This window comes from Accipiter gentilis, chromosome W, assembly GCF_929443795.1.
Source record: "Accipiter gentilis chromosome W, bAccGen1.1, whole genome shotgun sequence".
NCBI classification, from domain to species: Eukaryota; Metazoa; Chordata; class Aves; order Accipitriformes; family Accipitridae; genus Astur; species Astur gentilis.
In genome coordinates, this window is record NC_064918.1 from 7,036,477 (window position 1) to 7,058,264 (window position 21,788).

A 21,788-nucleotide genomic window follows, 5' to 3' on the forward strand; every position below is an offset into this window, starting at 1 on the left:
TCCCTCCAGCATTCTCGCTGGCTGGGCATCAGAAGCTGAAAAATCCTTGACTTTAGTCTAAACACTACTTAGCAACAACTGAAAACATCAGTGTTATCAATATTCTTCTCATACTGAACTCAAAACATAGCACTGTACCAGCTACTAGGAAGACAGTTAACTCTATCCCAGCTGATCAACCAGGACAGCAAGCAAGCATAGTGCTGAGCAGGAGATGTTGCAGCTTAAATTATCCAGGACAGTGCTGAAAAGACCTGTAACAGAAATGCACAGCTTTTTAAAACTGGCATTGTAAGCAAAGCATTCACGATTTTCAATTAGTGTTATTTGCTTCAAGTAATAGCATTAATGGGTCTCCCCGAGAATAAAACAAGCATCAGTTTATAGATACTGATACAGTGTAGGGTTTAAGTATCTTTAAAAAGTTATATATGCAAATATATGTTAAATCTAATCAAATAGTTATTTCAAAATAAATATCAGACTTTCATTGAAATGCCTGAGTTCAACCAATTTCACGTTTTTGACATCAGATACCTTGTAGTCAAAAGACAAATGCTCAGTAATATTCTGTGACTTTTTAACCTCGTTGACATAGGAAGGTGTTTGAGAGGGTGTGGTGGGTTGACCTTGGCTAGCCACCAGGTGCCCACCAAGCTGCTCTATCGCTCCCCCTCCTCAGCTGGACAGGGGAGAGAAAAAATATAACGAAAGGCCTGTGGGTCGAGATAAGGACAGGGAGAGATTGCTCACCAATTACTGTCACGGGCAAAACCAGACACGACTTGGGGAAATTAATTTAATTTATTGCCAATCCCATCAGAGTAGGATAATGAAAAATAAAACCAAGTTTTCAACCATCTTCCCCCCACCCTTCCCTTCTTCCCAGACACAACTTCACTCCTGATTTCTCTACCTCCTCCCCCACAGCAGCACGGGGGACAGGGAATGGGGGTTGCGGTCAGTTCATCACATGTTGTCTCTGCTGCTCCTTCCTCCTCACACTCTTCCCCTGTTCCAGCATGGGGTCCCTCCCATGGGAGACAGTCTTCCACAAACTTCTCCAACATGGGTCCTTCCCACGGGCTGCAGTTCTTCACAAACTGCTCCAGCGTGGGTCCCCCACAGTGTCACAAGTCCTGCCAGCAAACCTGCTCCAGCACAGGCTCTCCACAGGGTCACAGCCTCCTTCGAGTGCATCCACCTGCTCTGCCCTGGGGTCCTCCACAGGCTGCAGGTGGATATCTGCTCCACCATGCACCTCCATGGGCTGCAGGGGGACAGCCTGCCTCACCATGGTCTTCACCATGGGCTGCAGGGGAATCTCTGCTCCAGCACCTGGAGCATCTCCTCCCCCTCCTTCTTCACTGACCTTGGTGTCTGCAGGGTTGTTTCTCTCACGTATTCTCACTCATCTCTCTTCCGGCTGCTGTTGCGCAGCAGTTTTTTCCCCTTCTTGAATATGTTATCACAGAGGTGCTACCGCCGTCGCTGATTGGCTTGGCTTTAGCCAGTGGCGGGTCCGTCTTGGAGCCAGGTGGCATTGGCTCTATCGGACATGGGGGAAGCTTCTAGCAGCTTCTCACAGAAGCCACTCCTGTAGCCCTCCCCCCCTGCTACTAAAACTTTGCCATGCAAACCCAATACAGAGGGGCAGTCTGCACTTCATTGTCAAGAATTGTTCTTTGCAATTCCTAGCATCTATGGGAGAAAGAAAAGCGCTCTCTTTTTAAATCACCCAACCTGCACGGAACACAGTATGTTCCCCAGAATGTTTAGGATGGCATTTACACAATGAGTTATTCCTATACAAGAGATGTTATCAAAATCTTGAAGAACAAACCATCAACGTTTTAAGTTTTGGGTTTTTTAAAGAAAAAGAGGAAGCAATTATATACAGTACATTAAATGATTGTCAATGAGCTTTTAATCTTAAACAGAGAATCAAAACTCTTACCTATAATTGTAGCTAGACTTCAGTGGATAACCATTTTTTATCTTGATTTTGAGATCTGAATTAGCCATGATTTTTTAAGTTAGCAGGTTAATGCACAAAAGCTGAGATGATAAAATAGTAAAATCTTGTAACCTTATAAATTACTGAGTGGTAATCCAGTATCAAGCAACAGAGGTGAAGAGTGAAGTTCAGGTTAATAGGAGAGGTTGCTGAGTGGAAAAATAAGCGGCTCTTAACTTTGATAATCTGGATCTAGATTGGATCTAGACCTCAATTATTTGAAAATAATTTTTAATTTTCATCCCTTTTTGCATATGTCGGTAATTGCCTTAAAATATCATTGTACTTTTAAGATTTGCAAACTTGTATTTTTCAGCATTGCATTATTTTCCTGAATATCAGTGGCTGGTGGATTTCACTGCTGCAGCTACAGTTGTGTATGTGGTGACTGAAGCCTACTGCAGTATCATGAAGCCCTCACAAGAAATGAATATCAGTGTAGTGTGGTGTCTGCTTGTCTTGGCCTTTGCAGTGTATCCTTTACTGTTTTTTTAAAATAATTCTATCTGTTCCAAATAGCTTACATCATTCTTCAATTCATAGAAATCTGTGTATTGTTGATTTGCAGAACAAATAAATATATATTTATCACTGCCTCTGCCTTAGTCTTTACTAGGAAGACTGGCCTTCAGGAATCCCAGGCCCAAGAGACCAGAAGGAAAGTCTGGAGCAAGGAGGATGTACCCTTGGTGGAAGAGGATCAGGTCAGGGAATACTTAAGCAAACTGGACATACATAATGGGCCCTGATGGGGTGCACCCATGACTGCTGAGGGAGCTGGCAGATGTCATTGCTAGGCCACTCTTGATTAGCTTTGATTGATCATGGCGGTTGGGAGAAGTGGCCAAAGACTGGAAGAAAGCAAATGTCACTCCTATCTTTGAGAAGGGCAAGAAGGAGGACCCAGGGAACTACAGGCCGGTAAGCCTCACCTTGATCTCTGGGAAGATGATGGAATAACTAATCCTGGAAACCATTTCCAGGCATATGAAGGACAAGAAAATCACCAGGAGTAGTCAGCCTGGCTTCACCAAGGGGAAGTCTTGCTTGACCAACCTGATAACCTTCTATGATGAAATGCCTGGCTTGGTAGATGAGGGGAGAGCAGTGGATATTGTCTACCTGGACTTCAGGAAGGCCTTTGACCCTGTCTCTCATAAGATCCTCATAGAGAAGCTGTTGATGTATGGGCTGGATGAGCAGACGGTGAGGTGGACTGAAAACTGGCTGAATGGCTGGCCCCAGAAGATGGCGATCAGTAGCAGTGCAAAGTCTAGTTGGAAGCCAGTGACTAGCAGTGTACCCCAGGAGTCAATACTGGATCCAGTCCTGTTCATCATCTTCATTAATGATCTGGATGATGGGGCAGAGCGTACCCCCAGCCAGTTTGCTGATGACACCAAACTGGGAGAAGTGGCTGATACACCAGAGGGTCATGCCGCCATCCAGAGGGACCTTGACAAGCTGGAGAACTGGGCTGACAGGAACCTCATGCATTTCAACAAGGGGAAGTGCCAAGTCCTGCACCTGAGGAGGGATAACCCCATGCACCAGTACACATGCTGGGGACTGCCCAGCTGGAAAGCAGCTTGGCAGAGAAGGACCTGGGGGTCCTGGTGGACACCAAGTTGAACATGAGCCAGCAATGTGCCCTTGCTGCAAAGAAGGCGAATGGTATCCTGGGCTGCATTAGACAAAGTGCTGCCAACATGTCAAGGGAGGTGATCCTTCCACTTTATTCAGCACTGCTGAGGCCACACCTGGAGTCCTGTGTCCAGTTCTGGGCTCCCCAGTACAAGAGAGGCCTGGACATACCGGAGAGAGTCCAGTGAAGGGCCACGAAGATGATGAAGGGTCTGGAGCATCTCTCTTATGAGGAAATGCTGAGAGAGCTGGGACTGTTTAGCCAAGAGAAGAGAAGGCTCAGGGGGGAAATCTCATCAATGTATACAAATACCTGAAGGGAGGGTGCAAAGAAGACAGAGCCAGGCTCTTTTCATTGGTGCCCAGTGACAGGACAAGAAGCAATGGGCACAAACTGAAACACAGGAGGTTCTGTCTGTTCTGTCTGAACATCAGGAAACACTGTTTTACTGTGAGGGTGACTGAGGGAAGTGAAGCAGAGCCTGTCCTTTCTAGAGCCTCTACACGATGACAGAGCTGCTCTATCAAGGCTTGCGTCTTCTCCCATATCTCACCCAGTAACGATCCCAGTTCCCGTGAATACTGTGACTCAAGCTGTTGTATTCACTCCATACACCACTGCAGAGCTTCCACAGCATCCTCTGCAGATGCACCTGCAGGGGCTTGGGGACCAGACATCTTCACCCAGTATTCCCAGTGGGGAAGTTCTCTCCAAGCTAGTTGTCAGGGCAGGCCCAAGACCAGAGACAAAAACATAGGATTCAAAGGTTCTAGCAGACAACAGCCAGAGACGCTGAGCTCTGCCTGCTAGCCGGTTTTATTAGCTCTCCTGATAACACACCAAGGGCAGCTGTAGACATAATATTTACAAAACATTGTCTTCTTTGTTTGGATAGCTGTGTAACCCTGACATCTTACTTTTTCCTTGTACCTGAAGTGAATTAGCAATGGCAAGACATTCTGACACGCTTCCTTTTCTCCTGTATATAATTGATATATGTATATATGCATGTAGATCTTCACACTATGTACATGGAAGCTTTGTAAGGTAAACAGAGAATCTGGGCATGAATGCTTACTTAGTCCTTGCTGAATCCAAAGGAATGGATTTTGATTAATTTTAGCAAGGGAAGAAACTTTGAAGTTTTTGCAATTGGGTGACAAGTTTATTGTGGTGTTTGATGCAAAATATAGTTCCAAAACTACTGTGAAATACTGGTTTTAAACTCACTTGTAAAAACCAAGAGTAAGCACATTTAATAATTGATTAGAGCTGCATGAAGCTGTTTCCTAGAGATCAGGACACACAGAACATCAGGAAACACTTTTTTACTGTGAGGGTGACTGAGCACTGGCACAGGTTAGTTGTGGCCAGCAGGAGCAGGGAGGTGATTGTTCCCCCATACTCGGCACTGGTGAGGCTGCACCTCGAGTACTGTGTTCAGTTTTGGGCCCCTCACTACAGGAAAGACATTGAGGTGCTGGAACGTGTCCAGAGAAGGGCAACCAAGTTGGTGAGGGGCCTGGAGCATAAGTCTTATGAGGAGCGGCTGAGGGAGCTGGGGCTGTTTAGCCTGAAGAAAAGGAGGCTGAGGGGAGACCTTATTGCTCTCTACAACTACCTGAAAGGGGGTTGTAGTGAGGTGGGTGCTGGTCTCTTCTGTCAGGTGGCTGGTGATAGGATGAGAGGAAATGGCCTCAAGTTGTGGCAAGGGGGGTTTAGGTTGGATATTAGGAAAAATTTCTTTGCTGAGAGGGTTGTCAGACATTGGAATAGGCTGCCCAGGGAAGTGGTTGAGTCACCATCCCTGGAGGTATCCAAAAAGCGCGTAGACAAGGCACTCCAGAACATGGTTTAGTGGGCATGGATGATGGTTGGACTCGATGATCTTGAAGGTCTTTTCCAACCTAAATGATTCTATGATTCGATAGGTTGCCCAAGGAGGTTGTGGACTCTCCCTCCTTGGAGATACTCAAAAGCTGTCTGGAGATGGTCCTGGGCAACTGGCTCTAGGTGGCCCTGTTTGAGGAGGGGTGTTGGACCAGATGACCTCCAGAGGTCCCTTCCAACCTCAACCATTCTATGGGTCTATGATTTAATATTTGAAAAAAGGATTGTGTATGCTAGTGCCATTGTCAGATAATATATATGCTATACATGCTCTTTGGATATGCTGATATCAATGGCTTTTAAATATTAATACCAGACTATTTATGGAAAGCATCTTATGTATGTGAACAAAAAGTTAGTGCTCATCTGTAGTGGTTCTAAACTAATTTGGTTTTGCCCAGCTGGGCAATCAGGAAGCAATTTTTGTACCAGAAAGTATTTAAATGTTGGGAGAAGTGTGCAATTTAACTGCACACTTTTTGGTTTTGATATGTTTAATCTGATGCTTCCTTAGCTGAATAGTGCAATACTGTATACAATTATTTATTGCAAAGATGCATGCATGAATTCATATTTTTAGAAGAACTTCAAGATACTTATAATGAAGTTTATGTGAAAATAAAATGTGTAGACAGTTGTAGGTGCTGAGGCGGTACTATGTTTTCAAAGTTCTGTGAAAAGCTGAACTCCCCTCTGAAACTGAAGGAAACAAAGGCAGAGTATTTAGGAAACAAGCAATATCAAATCATAAAAAGAAGCAGCTGCGATGTACTGGAGAAAGCAATATCGGACATTGATGCTTGTGTAGTAATTAGCTGGTTTTCAGAGACCAATCCAGACTTACTCTTTGGAGAGGAAAGTTGCCTTTTAAAGATGTGAGAGGTGATGAAGCAATGTAATAAGGGCCTGGAAGAAAGTAGGTTATGGAGATGTGCGTTAGAAAATGAATTTGTGCAACTGCTCTGCTCCCTGAACAGCTAATAACCAGATAAAGTGCTAAGTTAGACTTAATATAGCACTTGAATATTCAAAATTGATTCCTCTGTGGAAATGCCTCTTCTTCCATAGAGATTCTTATTGTGATCTTTTTTTGGTTTTAGCACTAGCTAGTGATGTCACGTAAACTCCTTGAACTCTGGTTAGTTTTTACTGACAGTTCTGGATATGCTTAAAGCTTGTCTGTACTTGATAATTATTGAAGTGTGTGCTGCCTTTACAATAAGGACAGTAATACCTTTTCCACGTAACCTGAAGTATAAATGATATCTAGAATTTTCCTTTTAATGAGTAAGAACTTAGATGGAGGAGTTCACTTGCATTATGAAATAACCGACTGGCAGTAGCTTGCCTCCAGACCAATTATTTCTCCATTGACTCTTATCTGTCAGCAGACAGATCCACAATCCAAAAGGTGGTTTTTCTAACCTACCAGGTGGTGACAGGAAAATTAGTGTCTGGCTCTTGCACACCTTTAATGATATTATAGCTATGTTACTAAGCAGCCTTTTTTTTATTTGGTTGGATGAAGTCAGGATTTCTAGTTTAATTGTGGCAGAGGGAAGGAGAGAGAGAGGAGCAACTGCTACTTAAGAAATCAGAGATGCAAGCCAACACCTTCAACTCCCATTTTGAGAATGAGAGGGAGGTTAATATAATTAATGGAAAACCAATTTTCAGATAGTATAACCATAATACACTCTTAAATTTACTGATGACAATGCCCTGTATTTGCTTCATCTTTCAAATAAATCTTGGGTGTAACCAACTGAAATAATACTACAGTAATTGCAACTCCAGGTGACAAAGTTGTGAATTATATATTGGCATGGATTATGTAGGAAAATAGACTGCAACATTCCATTCTTACAGTAGTATTTAAATGCACTCCTAATCACTGCTTTAATTTGGTCATCAATTCAGAGGCAAAACCAAACACAGAAATCTAAAAGAATCGAGATGCATGGCTGTGCAAGCTTTTTCTGTCTCAGTACTGTGAAAATGCAAATACATATTAGGGTCTTTTCCTGATTCTTTCTTTTTGACCTGCCTTTTTTTATATGAATTGAGCCTAAATCAGTATTTTTCAGCCTTGTCCTAATCTGGCTCAAACATTTGAGATCCAATTGCCCATTTGCAGCTGGATAAGATGGAAACAGAGCTAGTATTCTGCATGTTAGAAGCACATTGGCCTATATTTTCTTACTAGCTTTCTTAAATGACTGAAAGGGAAGTATGGCAGAGAGGAAATATTGCAGTTTCTATACATTAGAACTTATGAGACATACAGGAAACCACAAGATAATTACTTTGAGACATCGGCAGGAGGCATGCTTCACACCTTAAATATCTTCATGTAGATTATCAAATCCCATAATTATATATGGGATTTTAAATGTAAGGTCTTCTGTGGAGATGGACAGGTGATTTTTGTCCATTATCAGAAGCAAATAATTTTTCACTGTAAGAGGACAAATTGTGCAAGGTCAAAACTAAATTTAGTGTGTATATTGGCATGACATTTCTGAGCTGTAAGATCACATAAAATAGTACTAAAATCAAAAGATCATATGCCAAAAGCTAAGTTTTATTTAATAAACTGTGAACAGTTAACTGCATGCTTTAGCGTTTCTTTATCTGAGCATGTGTGATTTTTGTATTGGCTAAGGGACCAATATTCTTTTTAGGTTTTGGTAGCAGACAATATACTGTAGAGGGAAAATTCTTAAGAAATTCTGGTAGTTTGTTGGGGTAAGAGGAAGAATAGAGAACTCAAAGTTTAAAATTCATGTGGCACTTCTAAAAACATACACAAATTTGAGAAAGCCTGGAGAAGAATGATCTTGTATGCAGGACTAAGCCTTCACAAATAAATTCTGGGACATTGGAAACCTGTATAAAAAGTGTTACCTTTTATTTTGAATGCATTGTCAAACAGCAGAGTCTAAATTCTATGGTTTTTAATGAATCACTTAAAAAAAAGTCTATGTTTTTGTGTAGTTTGAAAGAGAGAATACAATGGAAAATATAATTACTTATCCATTAATAGATAGTTGAACAGTCATTTAATAGTTATACAAAGGAAATAAATGGTGGAACTGGTTTTCTGCTACTTCCTACAACTTTTATTTACTGTTTTTTCTGTGGCATGAAAGAGACCTTGTTTTTATTGGAGGTTTCTCCACAAAGTAGGTGGTTTTGTAGAAATCCTTGTGAAATCACTAATATTCCTAATATTGAACAGGGCTTGCTTAAATGTTTGTGTGGTTCCTGGGCAGATGGGATGAAGTTGTTTAGTCCTGTCCAGTTTGAGGGGTTAGTGACAATGCAGAAGACTGCAGTACCAGGAAGCACGGTCTAAACTGAACTTTGTATTAGAGAGTTAACATCTCTGTAAATATGTTAACATAACTTATTCTGGGCATTACAGGGGTTTTTTTGGGCGGGGGGGTGTTGGTGCAAGGAGTGGTATACAGAAGTATTAATGACACAATTCTTGTGATCACTGTAACCTAGGCAAGTGAAAAGAGGTTTCAGAAGAAATCTGGTTCATTCTTGTGTTTCGACATTGGGCCTCTGGGATACTGAAAATACCTAAAAACATACAACTATTTACTAATTCAGCATGTCAAGACCAGAAATGATTCATCATAAATTGTTGAAATATTTGGTTGCCCCCCGTCATGGTTTAACCCCGGCTGGCAACTAAGCACCACGCAGCCACTCACTCACTCCCCTCACAGCGGGATGGGGTGGAGAATTGGAAGGGTAATGGTGAAAAAAGTCATGGGTTGAGATGAAGACAGTTTAATAAGGAAAACAAAAGCTGCGCGCACAAGCAAAGCAAAATAAGGAAGGCCTTGATGCTGTGTAAGCACTGTTCAGCAATAACTAAAACATCCCTGTGTTTTCAACACTGTTTTCATCAAAAATCCAAAACATAGCCCCATACTAGCTACTATGAAGAAAATTAACTCTTTCCCAGTCAAAACCAGTACACCCCCATATTTTAAATGTAAAGAAACCAATGTGATATGTCAAGAATTAATTCTAGAACAGTTTTGTGTTTTGGTGATGGATGCTTTTCCCTGTTTCATGGCTGTATATTTAAGAGGTATTGGATTGTACTAGAGACTTGGCTGGCAAAGTGGCCAAAAGAAGCTTATATAAGTGATGATTGACTGGAATTATTTTTGACCGTGTCTTCTAGGGGTAGATGTTTTGTTTCAGTGCAGTAACCCACTAGTAGCTTTTTTATGTTGGTAGTATAGATAGTCAGAAAAAAATTCCAAACAGGAAACTATTCTATACATTTGTGTTTTAATAGAATTTTAATGTAAAAGGAGTAATACATTAGTTTAGTTCTTGAGTTCCATGGTTAGAGTATATTGGCATTACTTTGATGGCAATTCTGCTAGGCACAACTAAGCTAGCTTTAAATATATTTAATGTGCAGAAATATTTGTGCGGCTGCATTAGAAGATACCTCAGTGAAAGATGCAGAATTCATCTGTCAGACTGGGTAAATGTTGGAGTGGCAGCCCATGCTAAACTCCAAGCTTCTGTATCTGCATTGGTACTGACTGATGTCGTGGTTTAACCCCAGCCAGCAACTAAGCACCACGCAGCCGCTCACTCACTCCCCCCCCATCCAGTGGGATGGGGTAGAAAATTGGGAAAAGAAGTAAAACTCGTGGGTTGAGATAAGAACGGTTTAATAGAACAGAAAAGAAGAAACTAATAATGCTAACACTAATAAAATGACAACAGTAATAATAAAAGGATTGGAATGTACAAATGATGCACAGTGCAATTGCTCACCACCCACCCACCGATCGACGCCCAGTTAGTCCCCGAGCGGCGATCCCCCCTGCCCACTCCCTCAGTTTATATACTAGATGTGACGTCACATGGTATGGAATATTCCTTTGGCCAGTTTGGGTCAGCTGCCCTGGCTGTGTTCCCTCCCAACTTCTTGTGCCCTTCCAGCTTTCTTGCTGGCTGGGCATCAGAAGCTGAAAAATCCTTGACTTTAGACTAAACATTACTTAGCAACAACTGAAAACATCAGTGTTATCAACATTCTTCTCATGCCTAACCCAAAAACATAGCACTGTACCAGCTACTAGGAAGACAATTAACTCTATCCCAGCTGAAACCAGGACACTGATCAACCTAACCTAGCCAGTGTAAAGCTAGAGGAGGATTGTCTGCATGTGTCTCCCTCTTTCCTTTTGACTGCAGTATAGAGTATTCTTGGTTACTTCACAGTTGGCAATGCAGATAAATAGTTTCAGTATACAGAACTCTCTTATTGTTTTAGCAGAACAGAACAATAAAGTTTTTAATTGCTTTATACTTTCAGGAAGATTCAATGACGATATGTTTCTTAGAGGCAGCAGTTAGAAGACCTGCTGTACCACCTGCCCTCTATTTAATATTTTTGAAAGGCTATGGGATACTGCGTTAGTTGATTGATGGCTTTTCATGGTGATAACCTGCACACACTGAACAGTTTACAGTACATGAAGAGTGAGTAACAAAAGATTTTGCAAAGCAAAAATGTTGAGGGTTTTTTTTTAAAAAGACAGATTATCGGTCACAACCTGCTAAGCATGAATTTAGGCTTAAAAATAGGTTTTGCAATACTTCTTGCAAAAATAAATTTAATGTTTGTGAAAACGCATTGTGTTGTAGGTCACATGTTCTGGTTACTAAATTTTTTTTTTATTCTTGCTATACAGTTTGTTGCAGATAGTCACAGATTGCTGGTTTCCATTACTTTAAATTTGGAAAGGAGGCTTCTGTCAGAAAAAATATTCAAAATTAGTGAATTAAATGGTTGATCGCAATTTTAAATGTAGCAGTTGCAGCTGGCATACTTGCAAAGGGATGAGTTTGTAAAATAACAAAGCACTTCATTGGCAAGGGGGGAAATGTGCATGAGGATAGAGTGAAGATGGACAACACTGAGAGATGATCTATCTTAACAGTAGCATGTGTCTAATTTAAACTACTCTTCTTATGCAGCTGTTTAAAATTCATCATTGAAACCAACTGAATGACATTTTAAATCATTGTACAACACAAATACGTCAGCTTATTTAATTTTTTATCTGTTGTGAACCTTTAGACAGTGCTGTACACAATCCTTTCTGTTGCAAAGGCAAGGTATTTAGGAAAATTAATGTGGTATAGGAAAAGTAAGGTATTTCTCAGTTGGGAAGCTGTCTGTCATCTGAAAAGCTGATTAAGTAACCCGATTTCATTAGTAGATTAGGAAACTTTACTGGCTACTTTTGAAAAATGCCTTCGTATGTAGTTATATCAATGGGATAGCAAAGGAAAGCAGCAGACTTTCCTTAACTTGATTGAAGGTTGATCTAGAGAAAGTCACTCATCAGATCTTGAAATAATCTCTGGAAGCCTTAAACTTTTTTTTTTTTTTCCTATCTACATACAATTAGATATAATATAGAGGAGTTTATTTGGTTTTCAATTGTGAATCCAAAAGTTCTATGTATTTTACTAGAAACTAAAATGTTTATAAGGGTGGGAGTCATCTTGCCTAACTTCTAAGTGTTTAAAAATCATCCTGATGCTCTTTTAATGGTCAATATAGAGAAACAGACCTTTCCAGAACACAGTCTGTATGACCTATTATGTGCCTATTTTTTAGGATGAGATAAGCCTTCCTTTAGGGATACCTGGTCTTTCTGTTAACTATAAAGCGAGTTTAAGTTGATTACTGTAAACTTAAGAGTCAAGTTAGATGCTGTGGTTAGGCCATCCTAATGTATGTATATGAGTACTTCTCTGCATATAGATGAAATACAGCAATGCATATGTTAAATGTGTGCTGCTTAATGAAGTGCAATATTGCATAATCACATGGTTTCTTGACAGATTAACTGATGACAGTTCAAATGTTTTTATCAAATAGATACCCTAAAATAGATTTTCACATAATCTACATCTTAAAATACTTCCAATATTTTAAAAAGTACAAATATAAATTATGTTATTGTGTAGTAGAAAAAAAATGGGTACAATTTACACTTAAAATCTTTTTTGTGTCTTCCTTTTTTGTTCTTTAAAGCAGGTAATGTCTGGAATGATCTCCAAGTACTTTATTTAAATATAAACTTGATATCACTTGCCATTTGAAGAAAAAATCAATTATAATGGGCTGCAGCTCATAGTAGTAAGAACTGACAGTGTATTATAAAAAAATTATCTTAATCTACTGTATAATTTTGGAACTAAGTATGTTTAGAAATGCACTAAAAAGGAAAATATTCAATAAACATTTTTAAAATGGCTTGATAACAGAGCAGGTAACCTCTTACATGTTCATATTTATGGCATTGAGCAAAGGACTTAAGATATAATACCGAACTATATAGTCTCTCTTTTTTATCAAAATGAGAATGGGTTAGATTTTGCTTTCCTAGATGTGCTGTTAGTTGATTACCTTTGATCACCTTTGATCGTTGAGAAAACTTGAACACATACACGCAAAAGTAGAGAAACACAAGTTTCATCTTTTCATATGTATTTTGCTTAGTAAATAGTCACATAATAATCTAAGCAACAATCCTATGCCACTGGTCACTATTTCTTATAAGGCAGGTCTATGCTTCCTGTGAGGAGAAGTTTTCATATTTAAGAAATTTTATCCCATTATTGATAGAAGTGCTTCTTGGGGCATCCCATTCCCTGCTGTTTGTATGTATACCCTGTGTTTCCTGCCCTCCCTCACCAAAACCAGCACAAAGTTACTTTATCTGATGTTTGAATATTTCTAAGTGACAGAGAGAATCTTTTGGTGTCTTTAAAGCAAGAAATCTATCTTGTCTTTTCTGACATTTATTTTTATATATAAAAATTCTTACAACTTCTCTGCTCTTATGCAAAGAGTTAAGTTTTTGCTGCTTCCACTAATCATGATATCCTGAAAACTAAGAAAAGGAAATCTAATTGAAAGGATACAGATTTTGTAAAACTACCTGGAAGCTTTTGTAAGACTCCTTGGGAAAGCTCAGCAGACATTTGAGAGAACAGCTTTTGCATTAAATGCTTATTGTATGGGGGTTTTTGTTTGTTTCTAAACTAAAGGGCAACAAATCTCTCTGTTCTCACCTCATGTCTTCTAAAATGTCTTGCCTTTAATCAAGGAGGGAAGAAAAAAAATCAATGTCTATGTTTTTCTTCAGAAAAAAAGAGAGACTTATGGGAGGAGGAACACCTTTTCTACCTTTTTCTCCCCTTTTCTCCCCAAAGGAACAAAAAGCCATGTATGTTATATACACAGTATACATATATATGTACTATATATACGTATTTGTGTGTATGGATGTATGCATGTGTACAATCATGCATTCACATATAGTTAAGTCAAGACTGAGGAAGTTTTTTAACCGAGATTATTTCAGCAACAAACGTGCAGTGACTTGAATGGTGCTATATTTTTGCCTTTGAACTCTTGATTTTTTTTAGTGAAGAACCTTGAATACACCCACTTGGGGCTGTGCATTCTGACAGAACATGTATAACGTCACTGTGGTTAAAAATGTATTTATTCACTTCCCTGCATTTGTTGTTATGTAGTTTGATGGAATATTTTTTTCATCTAGCTTGTTATTTTATGTTGAAGATACAGTTGTCTTATTTTTGGTTTGATATAACTTCTGTAAATTCTCTACAAGTATGTAAAATTTACATTTAAACTTTGGTTTAATTTTTCTCAGGTTGATAGTGAATACCATTGCATTTGGCTATCAGTAAGCCTAAATGAAACCAAAATTATATTCCAGAATAGTGTATTCCTATCTGCGCATTATGTGATTGTGTGCCTGTGCTTATTAAACTCCCACAAAACTGTAAAGCATAATTAACCTCAAATTAGCCAAATACATATTATTTTTTAAAGCATTTGCGCATCTTAGAACAGTCTTAGTGTAGATGACCAAAATACAGCTTTATAATTCATAAATATAGTTATTTTTTTACAAACTTGATTTTCCTTGACATTTTTCTTGTATAGTAAGATACTGTTTTCGTTGACCACCCATTATTTCATAGTAGAGGATGGAGGTGAAAGATCAGTCTGTGTTACCTTTGGCTTCTTCTTCTTTGTGAAAGCAATGGTAATCCTGATCGTGACAGAAAGCTATCTAGAGTTTGGACTCGAATCAGGTAACTCCTTTCTTCAGGGTTTGGAACAGCTCTAATGATTACATTACTTGAAAAATGAATTTTAAGCATTTTAGGTAATTTTGAGAATATCTGTATTTAAATGAACTCTATATGTAATACACTTTTAGGAAATCTTGCTTTGGAATGTTGATTCTGAGGGCTATCCTGTATATTTTCCTTGTTTTGTTTTAAATGGTGTAGTCTTTACCTGGGTTGTTTGCTTTGTTAATTATATTTACTTTCCAGTTTTATTTTTAACCCATTTTGCCTTGCATAGTAATGTGAAGCTCCTTGTCGTGGTTTAACCCCAGCCAGCAACTAAGTACCATGCAGCCACTCTATCACTCCCCCTCCTCAACTGGACAGGGGAGAGAAAATATAACAAAAGGCTCATGGGTCGAGATAAGGACAGGGAGAGATCACTCAACCAATTACCGTCACGGGCAAAACAGACTCAACTCGGGGAAAATTAATTTATTGCCAATCAAACCAGAGTAGGTTAATGAGAAATAAAACCAAATCACTCCTGAATTCTCTACCTACCCCCACCCAGCAGCGCAGGGGGACGGGGAATGAGGGTTACGGTCAGTTCATCACACCTTGTGTCTGCCGCTCCTTCCTCTTCAGGGGCAGGACTCCTCACACTCTTACCCTGCTCCAGCATGGGGTCCCTCCCATGAGAGACAGTTCTCCATTAACTTCTCCAACGTGGGTCCTTCCCACAGGCTGCAGTTCTTCATAAACTGCCCCAGCATGGGTCCCTTCCATGGGGTGCAGTCCTTCAGGAACAGACTGCTCCAGCGCGGGTCCCCTGCAGGGTCACAGATCCTGCCAGCAAACCTGCTCCAGTGTGGGCTCCTCTCCATGGGGTCACAGGTCCTGCCAGGAGCCTGCTCCAGCGCGGGCTTCCCATGGGGTCACAGCCTCCTTTGGGCATCCACCTGCTCCGGCATGGGGTCCTCCACAGGCTGCAGGTGGATATCTGCTCCACCATGCACCTCCATGGGCTGCAGGGGGACAGCCTGCCTCACCATGGTCTTCACCATGGGCTGCAGGGGAATCTCTGTTCAAGAGCCTGGAGCACCTCCTCCCCCTCCTTCTTCACTGGCCTTGGTGTCTGCAGGGTTGTTTCTCTTGTTCTCACTCCTCTCTCCGGCTGCAGTTTCTTGTGCAGCAACTTGTTATTACAGAGGCACTACCACTGTTGCTGATTGGCTCAGCTTTGGCCAGCGGCGGGTCCGTCTTGGGGCCGGCTGGCATTGGCTCTATTGGACATAGGGGAAGCTTCTAGCAACTTCTCACAGAAGCCACCCCTGTAGCCCCCCCGCTACCAAAACCTTGCCACGCAAACCCAATACACTCCTCTACTGGAAAAAAGTTACTTACCTTCTTAAAAATGAATGTTTTATTTATGTTCATGAAATGTACAAATATCAGAGATGTTTTCAAAGACTGTTTGTGTTAATAACTGAGTTTTATTGCATTGTAGCATACTAATTATAATGCACATGACAGAGCTATGCTAGAAATAATTTTTCAGTAATAATAATGCTAGACAGAATTTGTTTGAAATATTTCCTGTTACCTAGCATTTTCTTTCAAAAAAACCCAGATTTTATATTCGTACTGTGATAAAATACGTATAATTTATGTCTTTGCAGGATTCTCAAATTTTTCAGAAAGTGCTATGCAGTTTCTTGAAAAGCAGGGTTTGGAATCCCGGTAAGTTTCTGGAAATACGTTGGTCTTCATTATGTTGCATTTATAACTGAACCACTTAGATTTTCTTAGCAAGCCTTTGTCTTGCATGCTTTGCTCTTATACACACTTGTAATCTCTGTATTAACGTGAAGAGGTGGATTAATGAAAATAATCCATCGATATTTATAAAGTAACTTAAGTTGCATTTCTGTATTCCCTTTTTATTCCAAAATTATTCCAGTCCATAAAATACAGTTAAAACTTTAAAAGTCTTTCTTATGTTAATTCTTAAACAGTCCCTTCAGCTTTGAAAAGATTGCTTAAAACAGGAGATAAGTATTTTTGCAGTTCCTGTGGTATGCAGGAGGATGAGATTTCAAAAGCTACAGATGGAGCCTGCAATAAAGTTGGAATTAGGAGTAAATTTTGGCTTTCAGTCATGTTTTCAGGCCATAATAGTATTTTCCTCTTAGGCAAATACATCTGCTTGCTACAGTACATCCAAGTTTTGTATAGACTGACAAAGGAATGTTCCATAGCTTATGATGTTACTTATTTATACAATCACTGTCAGAGACAGCCTCTGTATATTGTAAACAGAATTCTGTTACAGTCATTGCCTTAAACACATGATCTAAAATGCTTGTATGGGGTATATCATCACTGTTTGGAAATTCTCAAGCATTACATAAGAATTATAGATTTTTTATTTTATTTGTGAGGAACAGAATTTTCAAATATATACTTAGAATAATGTGTGATTTATAGATATGGATATTTAATGAGAAATAAACCCTTCAACTGAATCCTATGTGTTTCTTAACCTTTCTTTGTTCTGTTTTTCATAAACTATTCTGAATTTACTAATTTCTGTATTAATTTTTCTGTTTGTGTCCATTTCCTTTTAAACATTCACAGTGCTTTGGCTGTTGACAGCAGTGATTGAATTGATGATGGTGTCTCTTGGTAGTTTGAATGGCATAACTTAAAAATAAAAATAAAAATTTGCCTTTGACCAGTTAAACTTGCAATGTATCTGTTCTTCTATTAAAATTATAATCATCAAATTCATTCCACTAGCTATTTTTATTGCATAACTTGTTAATCACAATATAAAATTATTCTTTTTTGATTTTTTTTTCTCTGCTAACAAATTTAACATCTTGTAGGAAGTAGCTTAGGTTTTGGTTTTCTTATATTGAAGAGCTTTTTGTTCTTTTCAGTAAATAAATATGTGACTTGCTTGTTTTTTATTTCAATTTGATTAAATGGTAGATACTGTTGATTTGAAAGTAGTTTCTGATCCCCCCCCCAATGCTTATTTCCTTTCTTTTCTTTTAGGGGTCCTGTCTCTAAACTAACCTTCAAATTGTTCCTGGCTGTTCTGTGTTCACTTATTGGTGCTTTTTTGACATTCCCTGGCTTGCGACTGGCTCAAATGCATCTGGATGCTCTGAATTTAGCAACAGAAAAAATAACACAGTAAGAGAAAATATATACACATAGGTGTATGCTACTTAGTCATAAATCTCAGTTTAATGACTGAAAATAAACAAAGCAAATTATTCCAATAAGAAGGTAGTGACTAAGACTTCTGTTGCTGCCTGCTTTTCATATCTCCAGCAGACTTGTGACCTGACTCTTTGTGTTCAACTTGCCCTCTGCCGATCTATTACATTCTTTGCCTCAAAAGTGGAGTATGAGTTAAAGAAGCATTCCTTTTCTTTCCTTGTGTGAGATCCACCATGAATGTTTCTACTTCCTGTTTCCTTTCCCCCATATCTTTTTGGAAAGTCAAATAACTGTCTGGAAGAAGAGGTGCAGCCACAGACTTTTTTTTTTTTTTCTAGATGGGCCTTTGTTAATAAGATTAGGTTAAGATACAAAGAAAAAACAGAAATTGAAGAAATAGCTTCAGAAAGGTAGTCAATTTGAAACACATTAAAAGGGAATCTAAAACTCAGTGAAAACTTCTGTTAATAAATATTGAATTTAGATTAACATATAGGAAGTGCATTCAATTATTAAATCTTTTATGGCTTTAAAATGAAAAGTAAATTAAAATTGTCCTTTTCAGTATTTCAGTATTTCTTACATTATGATGACCTAGAATATATAATAAGGCTCAGAGGTTAGTACCACTTTAAAGGCATATTTTCATTTTCAGCTGGTTTTGAGTTTGGAAGTAAAATGTTCTCTTATATTTAACTATTTTTCTTCATCATTCTCTGGTTGAGGGAACAACTCCACATGTCTTTCATAGATCATAACCTCTCAATATTTAATGCATGTTAATAACAAATTCTGCAGTATAGGCCATTGTGATCATTTAGTCTGGCCACTTTCATAAGAACCATCAGATTTTCTGATATGTAAATTATTTATGCTCAAACTGAAGTGTATTTTTTTCAAAAAAATGCCCTGTTTAAAAAATTAAACTATGTTTAAAAGTGAATCCTTTACTCTTGGTAAATTGTTAACTAATACTTTGTATTAGACTTGCACTCTCAATGTAGTTGAATGCATCCAATTGCATCTGCAAGCTATTGACTTTTATTGTATCTGCTGTTAAGTTTCAGTCCATGTGTAGACTGTGATCAAGTCACCTCTTAAACTCCTGAGTTTTTAATTTTTATGGTTTTCAATATTTTAAAATTTCATGTGCCTTTTCTGTAACTATCCTCTAATTTTTCAACATCTATCTTGATCTGTGGACATGAGATCTTAGGCAGAAATATAAAATCTCTGAAACAGGACTTCATTAATCAAGAACTAAGAGGGTAATTAATCACCACTAGTATAGGGTTATGAAAAAAATAAATCTTGTCTAACTTGATGTTTAGGGGATTTTAGAACTGATTATTAAAGATAACATTGTGCAGCACCAAGCAAATTATTTTTAAAGGTCTACCAATACTTTGACTATTAAACTGGAACATTATAAAAATGACATTAAATGGATTAAAACTTGGTCAGATATCAATGTAGTTAGGTAATGCAATTTTAAGCAAAGAATCATTGCTGAGTGATTGTTTCTAATGGGCTCTGAAAAGATCAGTATTTGCCCTTAGTGGTGTGTTTTTGTCAATGAGTAGATCATTACTGACTGTTTGCAGTTGTTTGACAGTGACTAAAGGGGAGTAGTAAATGAGGATGACGTGTCATTGATACAAAGCTGTTTAATTTGGGTGCGGGGAAAACAATGCCTTTCCACATAAGGTAAATATAAGGTCATACATTTGTAAAAGAAAAAAGGCACAAGACATAATTACAGAATGGGAGACTTATAGGGAGCAGTGACTTAAAAAAAATAAATTGGAGATGAGGCAAATGATGAATTGCCACTTCAGTAATGTGGTCAAAATTATTAACATGAATCTTGCATATATAAATAGGGAATAAGTTTTTGGATTAAATAGAATTAAAATAATCTGGTGTCAATTTTAATTTCTATCACCTGTTTGGTTTTCCCTTAGCAGTATCCTTCCCTGTATATATTTTGGAGTTCTCTTAATCAATTTGTACCATTTTCCTACACATTCACTCCATTTCCAGAGCCTGCTTCAAGAGTCTTTCAGCCTTTCTACCTCTACTCAAATAAACACAAAGTGGTTCTTGCCACTCTTTGACACATTCCAGTCCACTAATCCAATTGGCTGTCTTAAATAAGTAGAAGCTCATTTCACAAGTTACTGAAATGCTTTGGACTGCTCCTCAAGGTTCCTAAGTAAAAATCTTCATTAAACTGGATGATCTGACCTGTGAAAAGTGTTTCTCCTGGTCTCTATAGATAATAGAAATTAATCTGAGTACATTTTTAATAAAGCAAAAAAAAAAATCACTAATATAGCAGCATATTTTCCATAATTATCCGTCTAAGATACTCACCCTCTAGATTAAAATGGTAATGGCTACCGCAGTTTGGTATTATGCCATTGTATGGAAATTTTTAACAACTGTCTTTTACTATAGTGTGGTATAATGCATGTAGTTCCTTTGGTTAGTTTGTTCGAATATCTAAAAAATTTTATTTATTCCAAAGAGCACTTTTTAAAAACCACAACCAGTATGATTTCACAGTATGTAATATTACTGTTTTGTTGAGAATTAAGTCATACTTATAAAAAAAGGGAAGTAATTCTCTTATTTACCTTTCCTCCCCTATTTTAAAATTTGTATTACTCTTCTGTAATCTCTACCACCAGTTTCAAAAGTATGGTAACTGTATTTAATAACCCACTCCCTTTTTTTTTTCCTCTTCCAGAACATTGCTACATATAAACTTCTTGGCTCCTTTACTTATGGTTCTACTGTGGGTAAAACCAATCACTAAGGACTACATTATGAACCCACCTTTGGGCAAAGAGAGCGTACCTTTGTAAGATTCCCTTTAAAAATTCTTTCTGGGGTATTGAGGATAAAACCTTAAGTCTAAGTAGTGCCCTGTAAAAGTCATAGCAACATGGAAAAATTAAAATTGTGGCTGTGACTAGCATCTATCATGAAAGGTATCATAGAAGATCCAACTGAGCTGTAAAGAGCTTCTGTTGTTTAGGAAGAATGAGAATTAGTCACAGAGTGTTGAATCCGATGAAGAATGGTAAGGCAGTGGTTCCCAGAGAGCTGCTATCTTCTGGCATCTCTGTGTCAAGAGTTCTGCATTGTTCTTCCTAGGGACAGAATACCACATCATTGCCAGCTTCTAATACCTTACATCTTACTTATTGGTATAAGAGAGAAGTGATTTCACTCAAGACAATTGAGATACATTGGTATGAGAACTGACCTAAGGTTCTTAGTACTATGATGAGACTTGTTTTAAAATCTATGTGTAGATGAAGCGCATATGAAATTTGATAGCTAAAATATTTAAAAGCATAAAAAGGGAAAGAATTTTCAGGAAGAACTGTATCTGAAATCAATATTGTATGAGTAGCATAGATGATTGTCATTGTCACTTTATTAACAGATAATTCAAAATAGTATTCAAATAGAGTTGAAACTGATATGATTTGCTGTCACTTTTATTGCTTGCTAGATCCAGAAAAAAAAAAGTAGTTGTGCTATAACAGTGTATCTAAGGCAGTTTAAGGTGCTATCTAGAACTATATATCTCAAAATTTGGAATTATCTGAAAGAGCCTGCTTTTTAGTGTCCTGTCTTCATTACTCATTATTCAAGCATTTAAGAGTTGTTCTTCTTTGCAGACAAATGTGTACTAATTTGGATCTAATGTTGTAGTAGGGCTACTAAGAAGTAGCAGTGTGGTGGGTTGAGCTTGGCTAGCCACCAGGTGCCCACCAAGCCACTCTATCGCTCCCCTCCTCAACTAGACACGGA

At 38.4% G+C, this 21,788-nt stretch overlaps 1 protein-coding gene across 6 annotated transcripts in view; it reads left to right on the forward strand.

Annotated features, from left to right (window-relative positions):
• Window positions 1–21,788, forward strand: part of LOC126035279 (transmembrane protein 161B-like) — a 66,602-nt gene that overhangs the window by 36,073 nt on the left and 8,741 nt on the right. For all 6 annotated transcript variants that reach the window (XM_049793684.1, XM_049793685.1, XM_049793686.1 and 3 more), the window contains 5 exons: window positions 2,334–2,490; window positions 14,596–14,747; window positions 16,409–16,469; window positions 17,790–17,930; window positions 20,713–20,826. In XM_049793684.1, coding sequence (XP_049649641.1) covers window positions 2,334–2,490; window positions 14,596–14,747; window positions 16,409–16,469; window positions 17,790–17,930; window positions 20,713–20,826 — 625 coding nt within the window. The remainder of the gene's footprint in view (window positions 1–2,333; window positions 2,491–14,595; window positions 14,748–16,408; window positions 16,470–17,789; window positions 17,931–20,712; window positions 20,827–21,788) is intronic.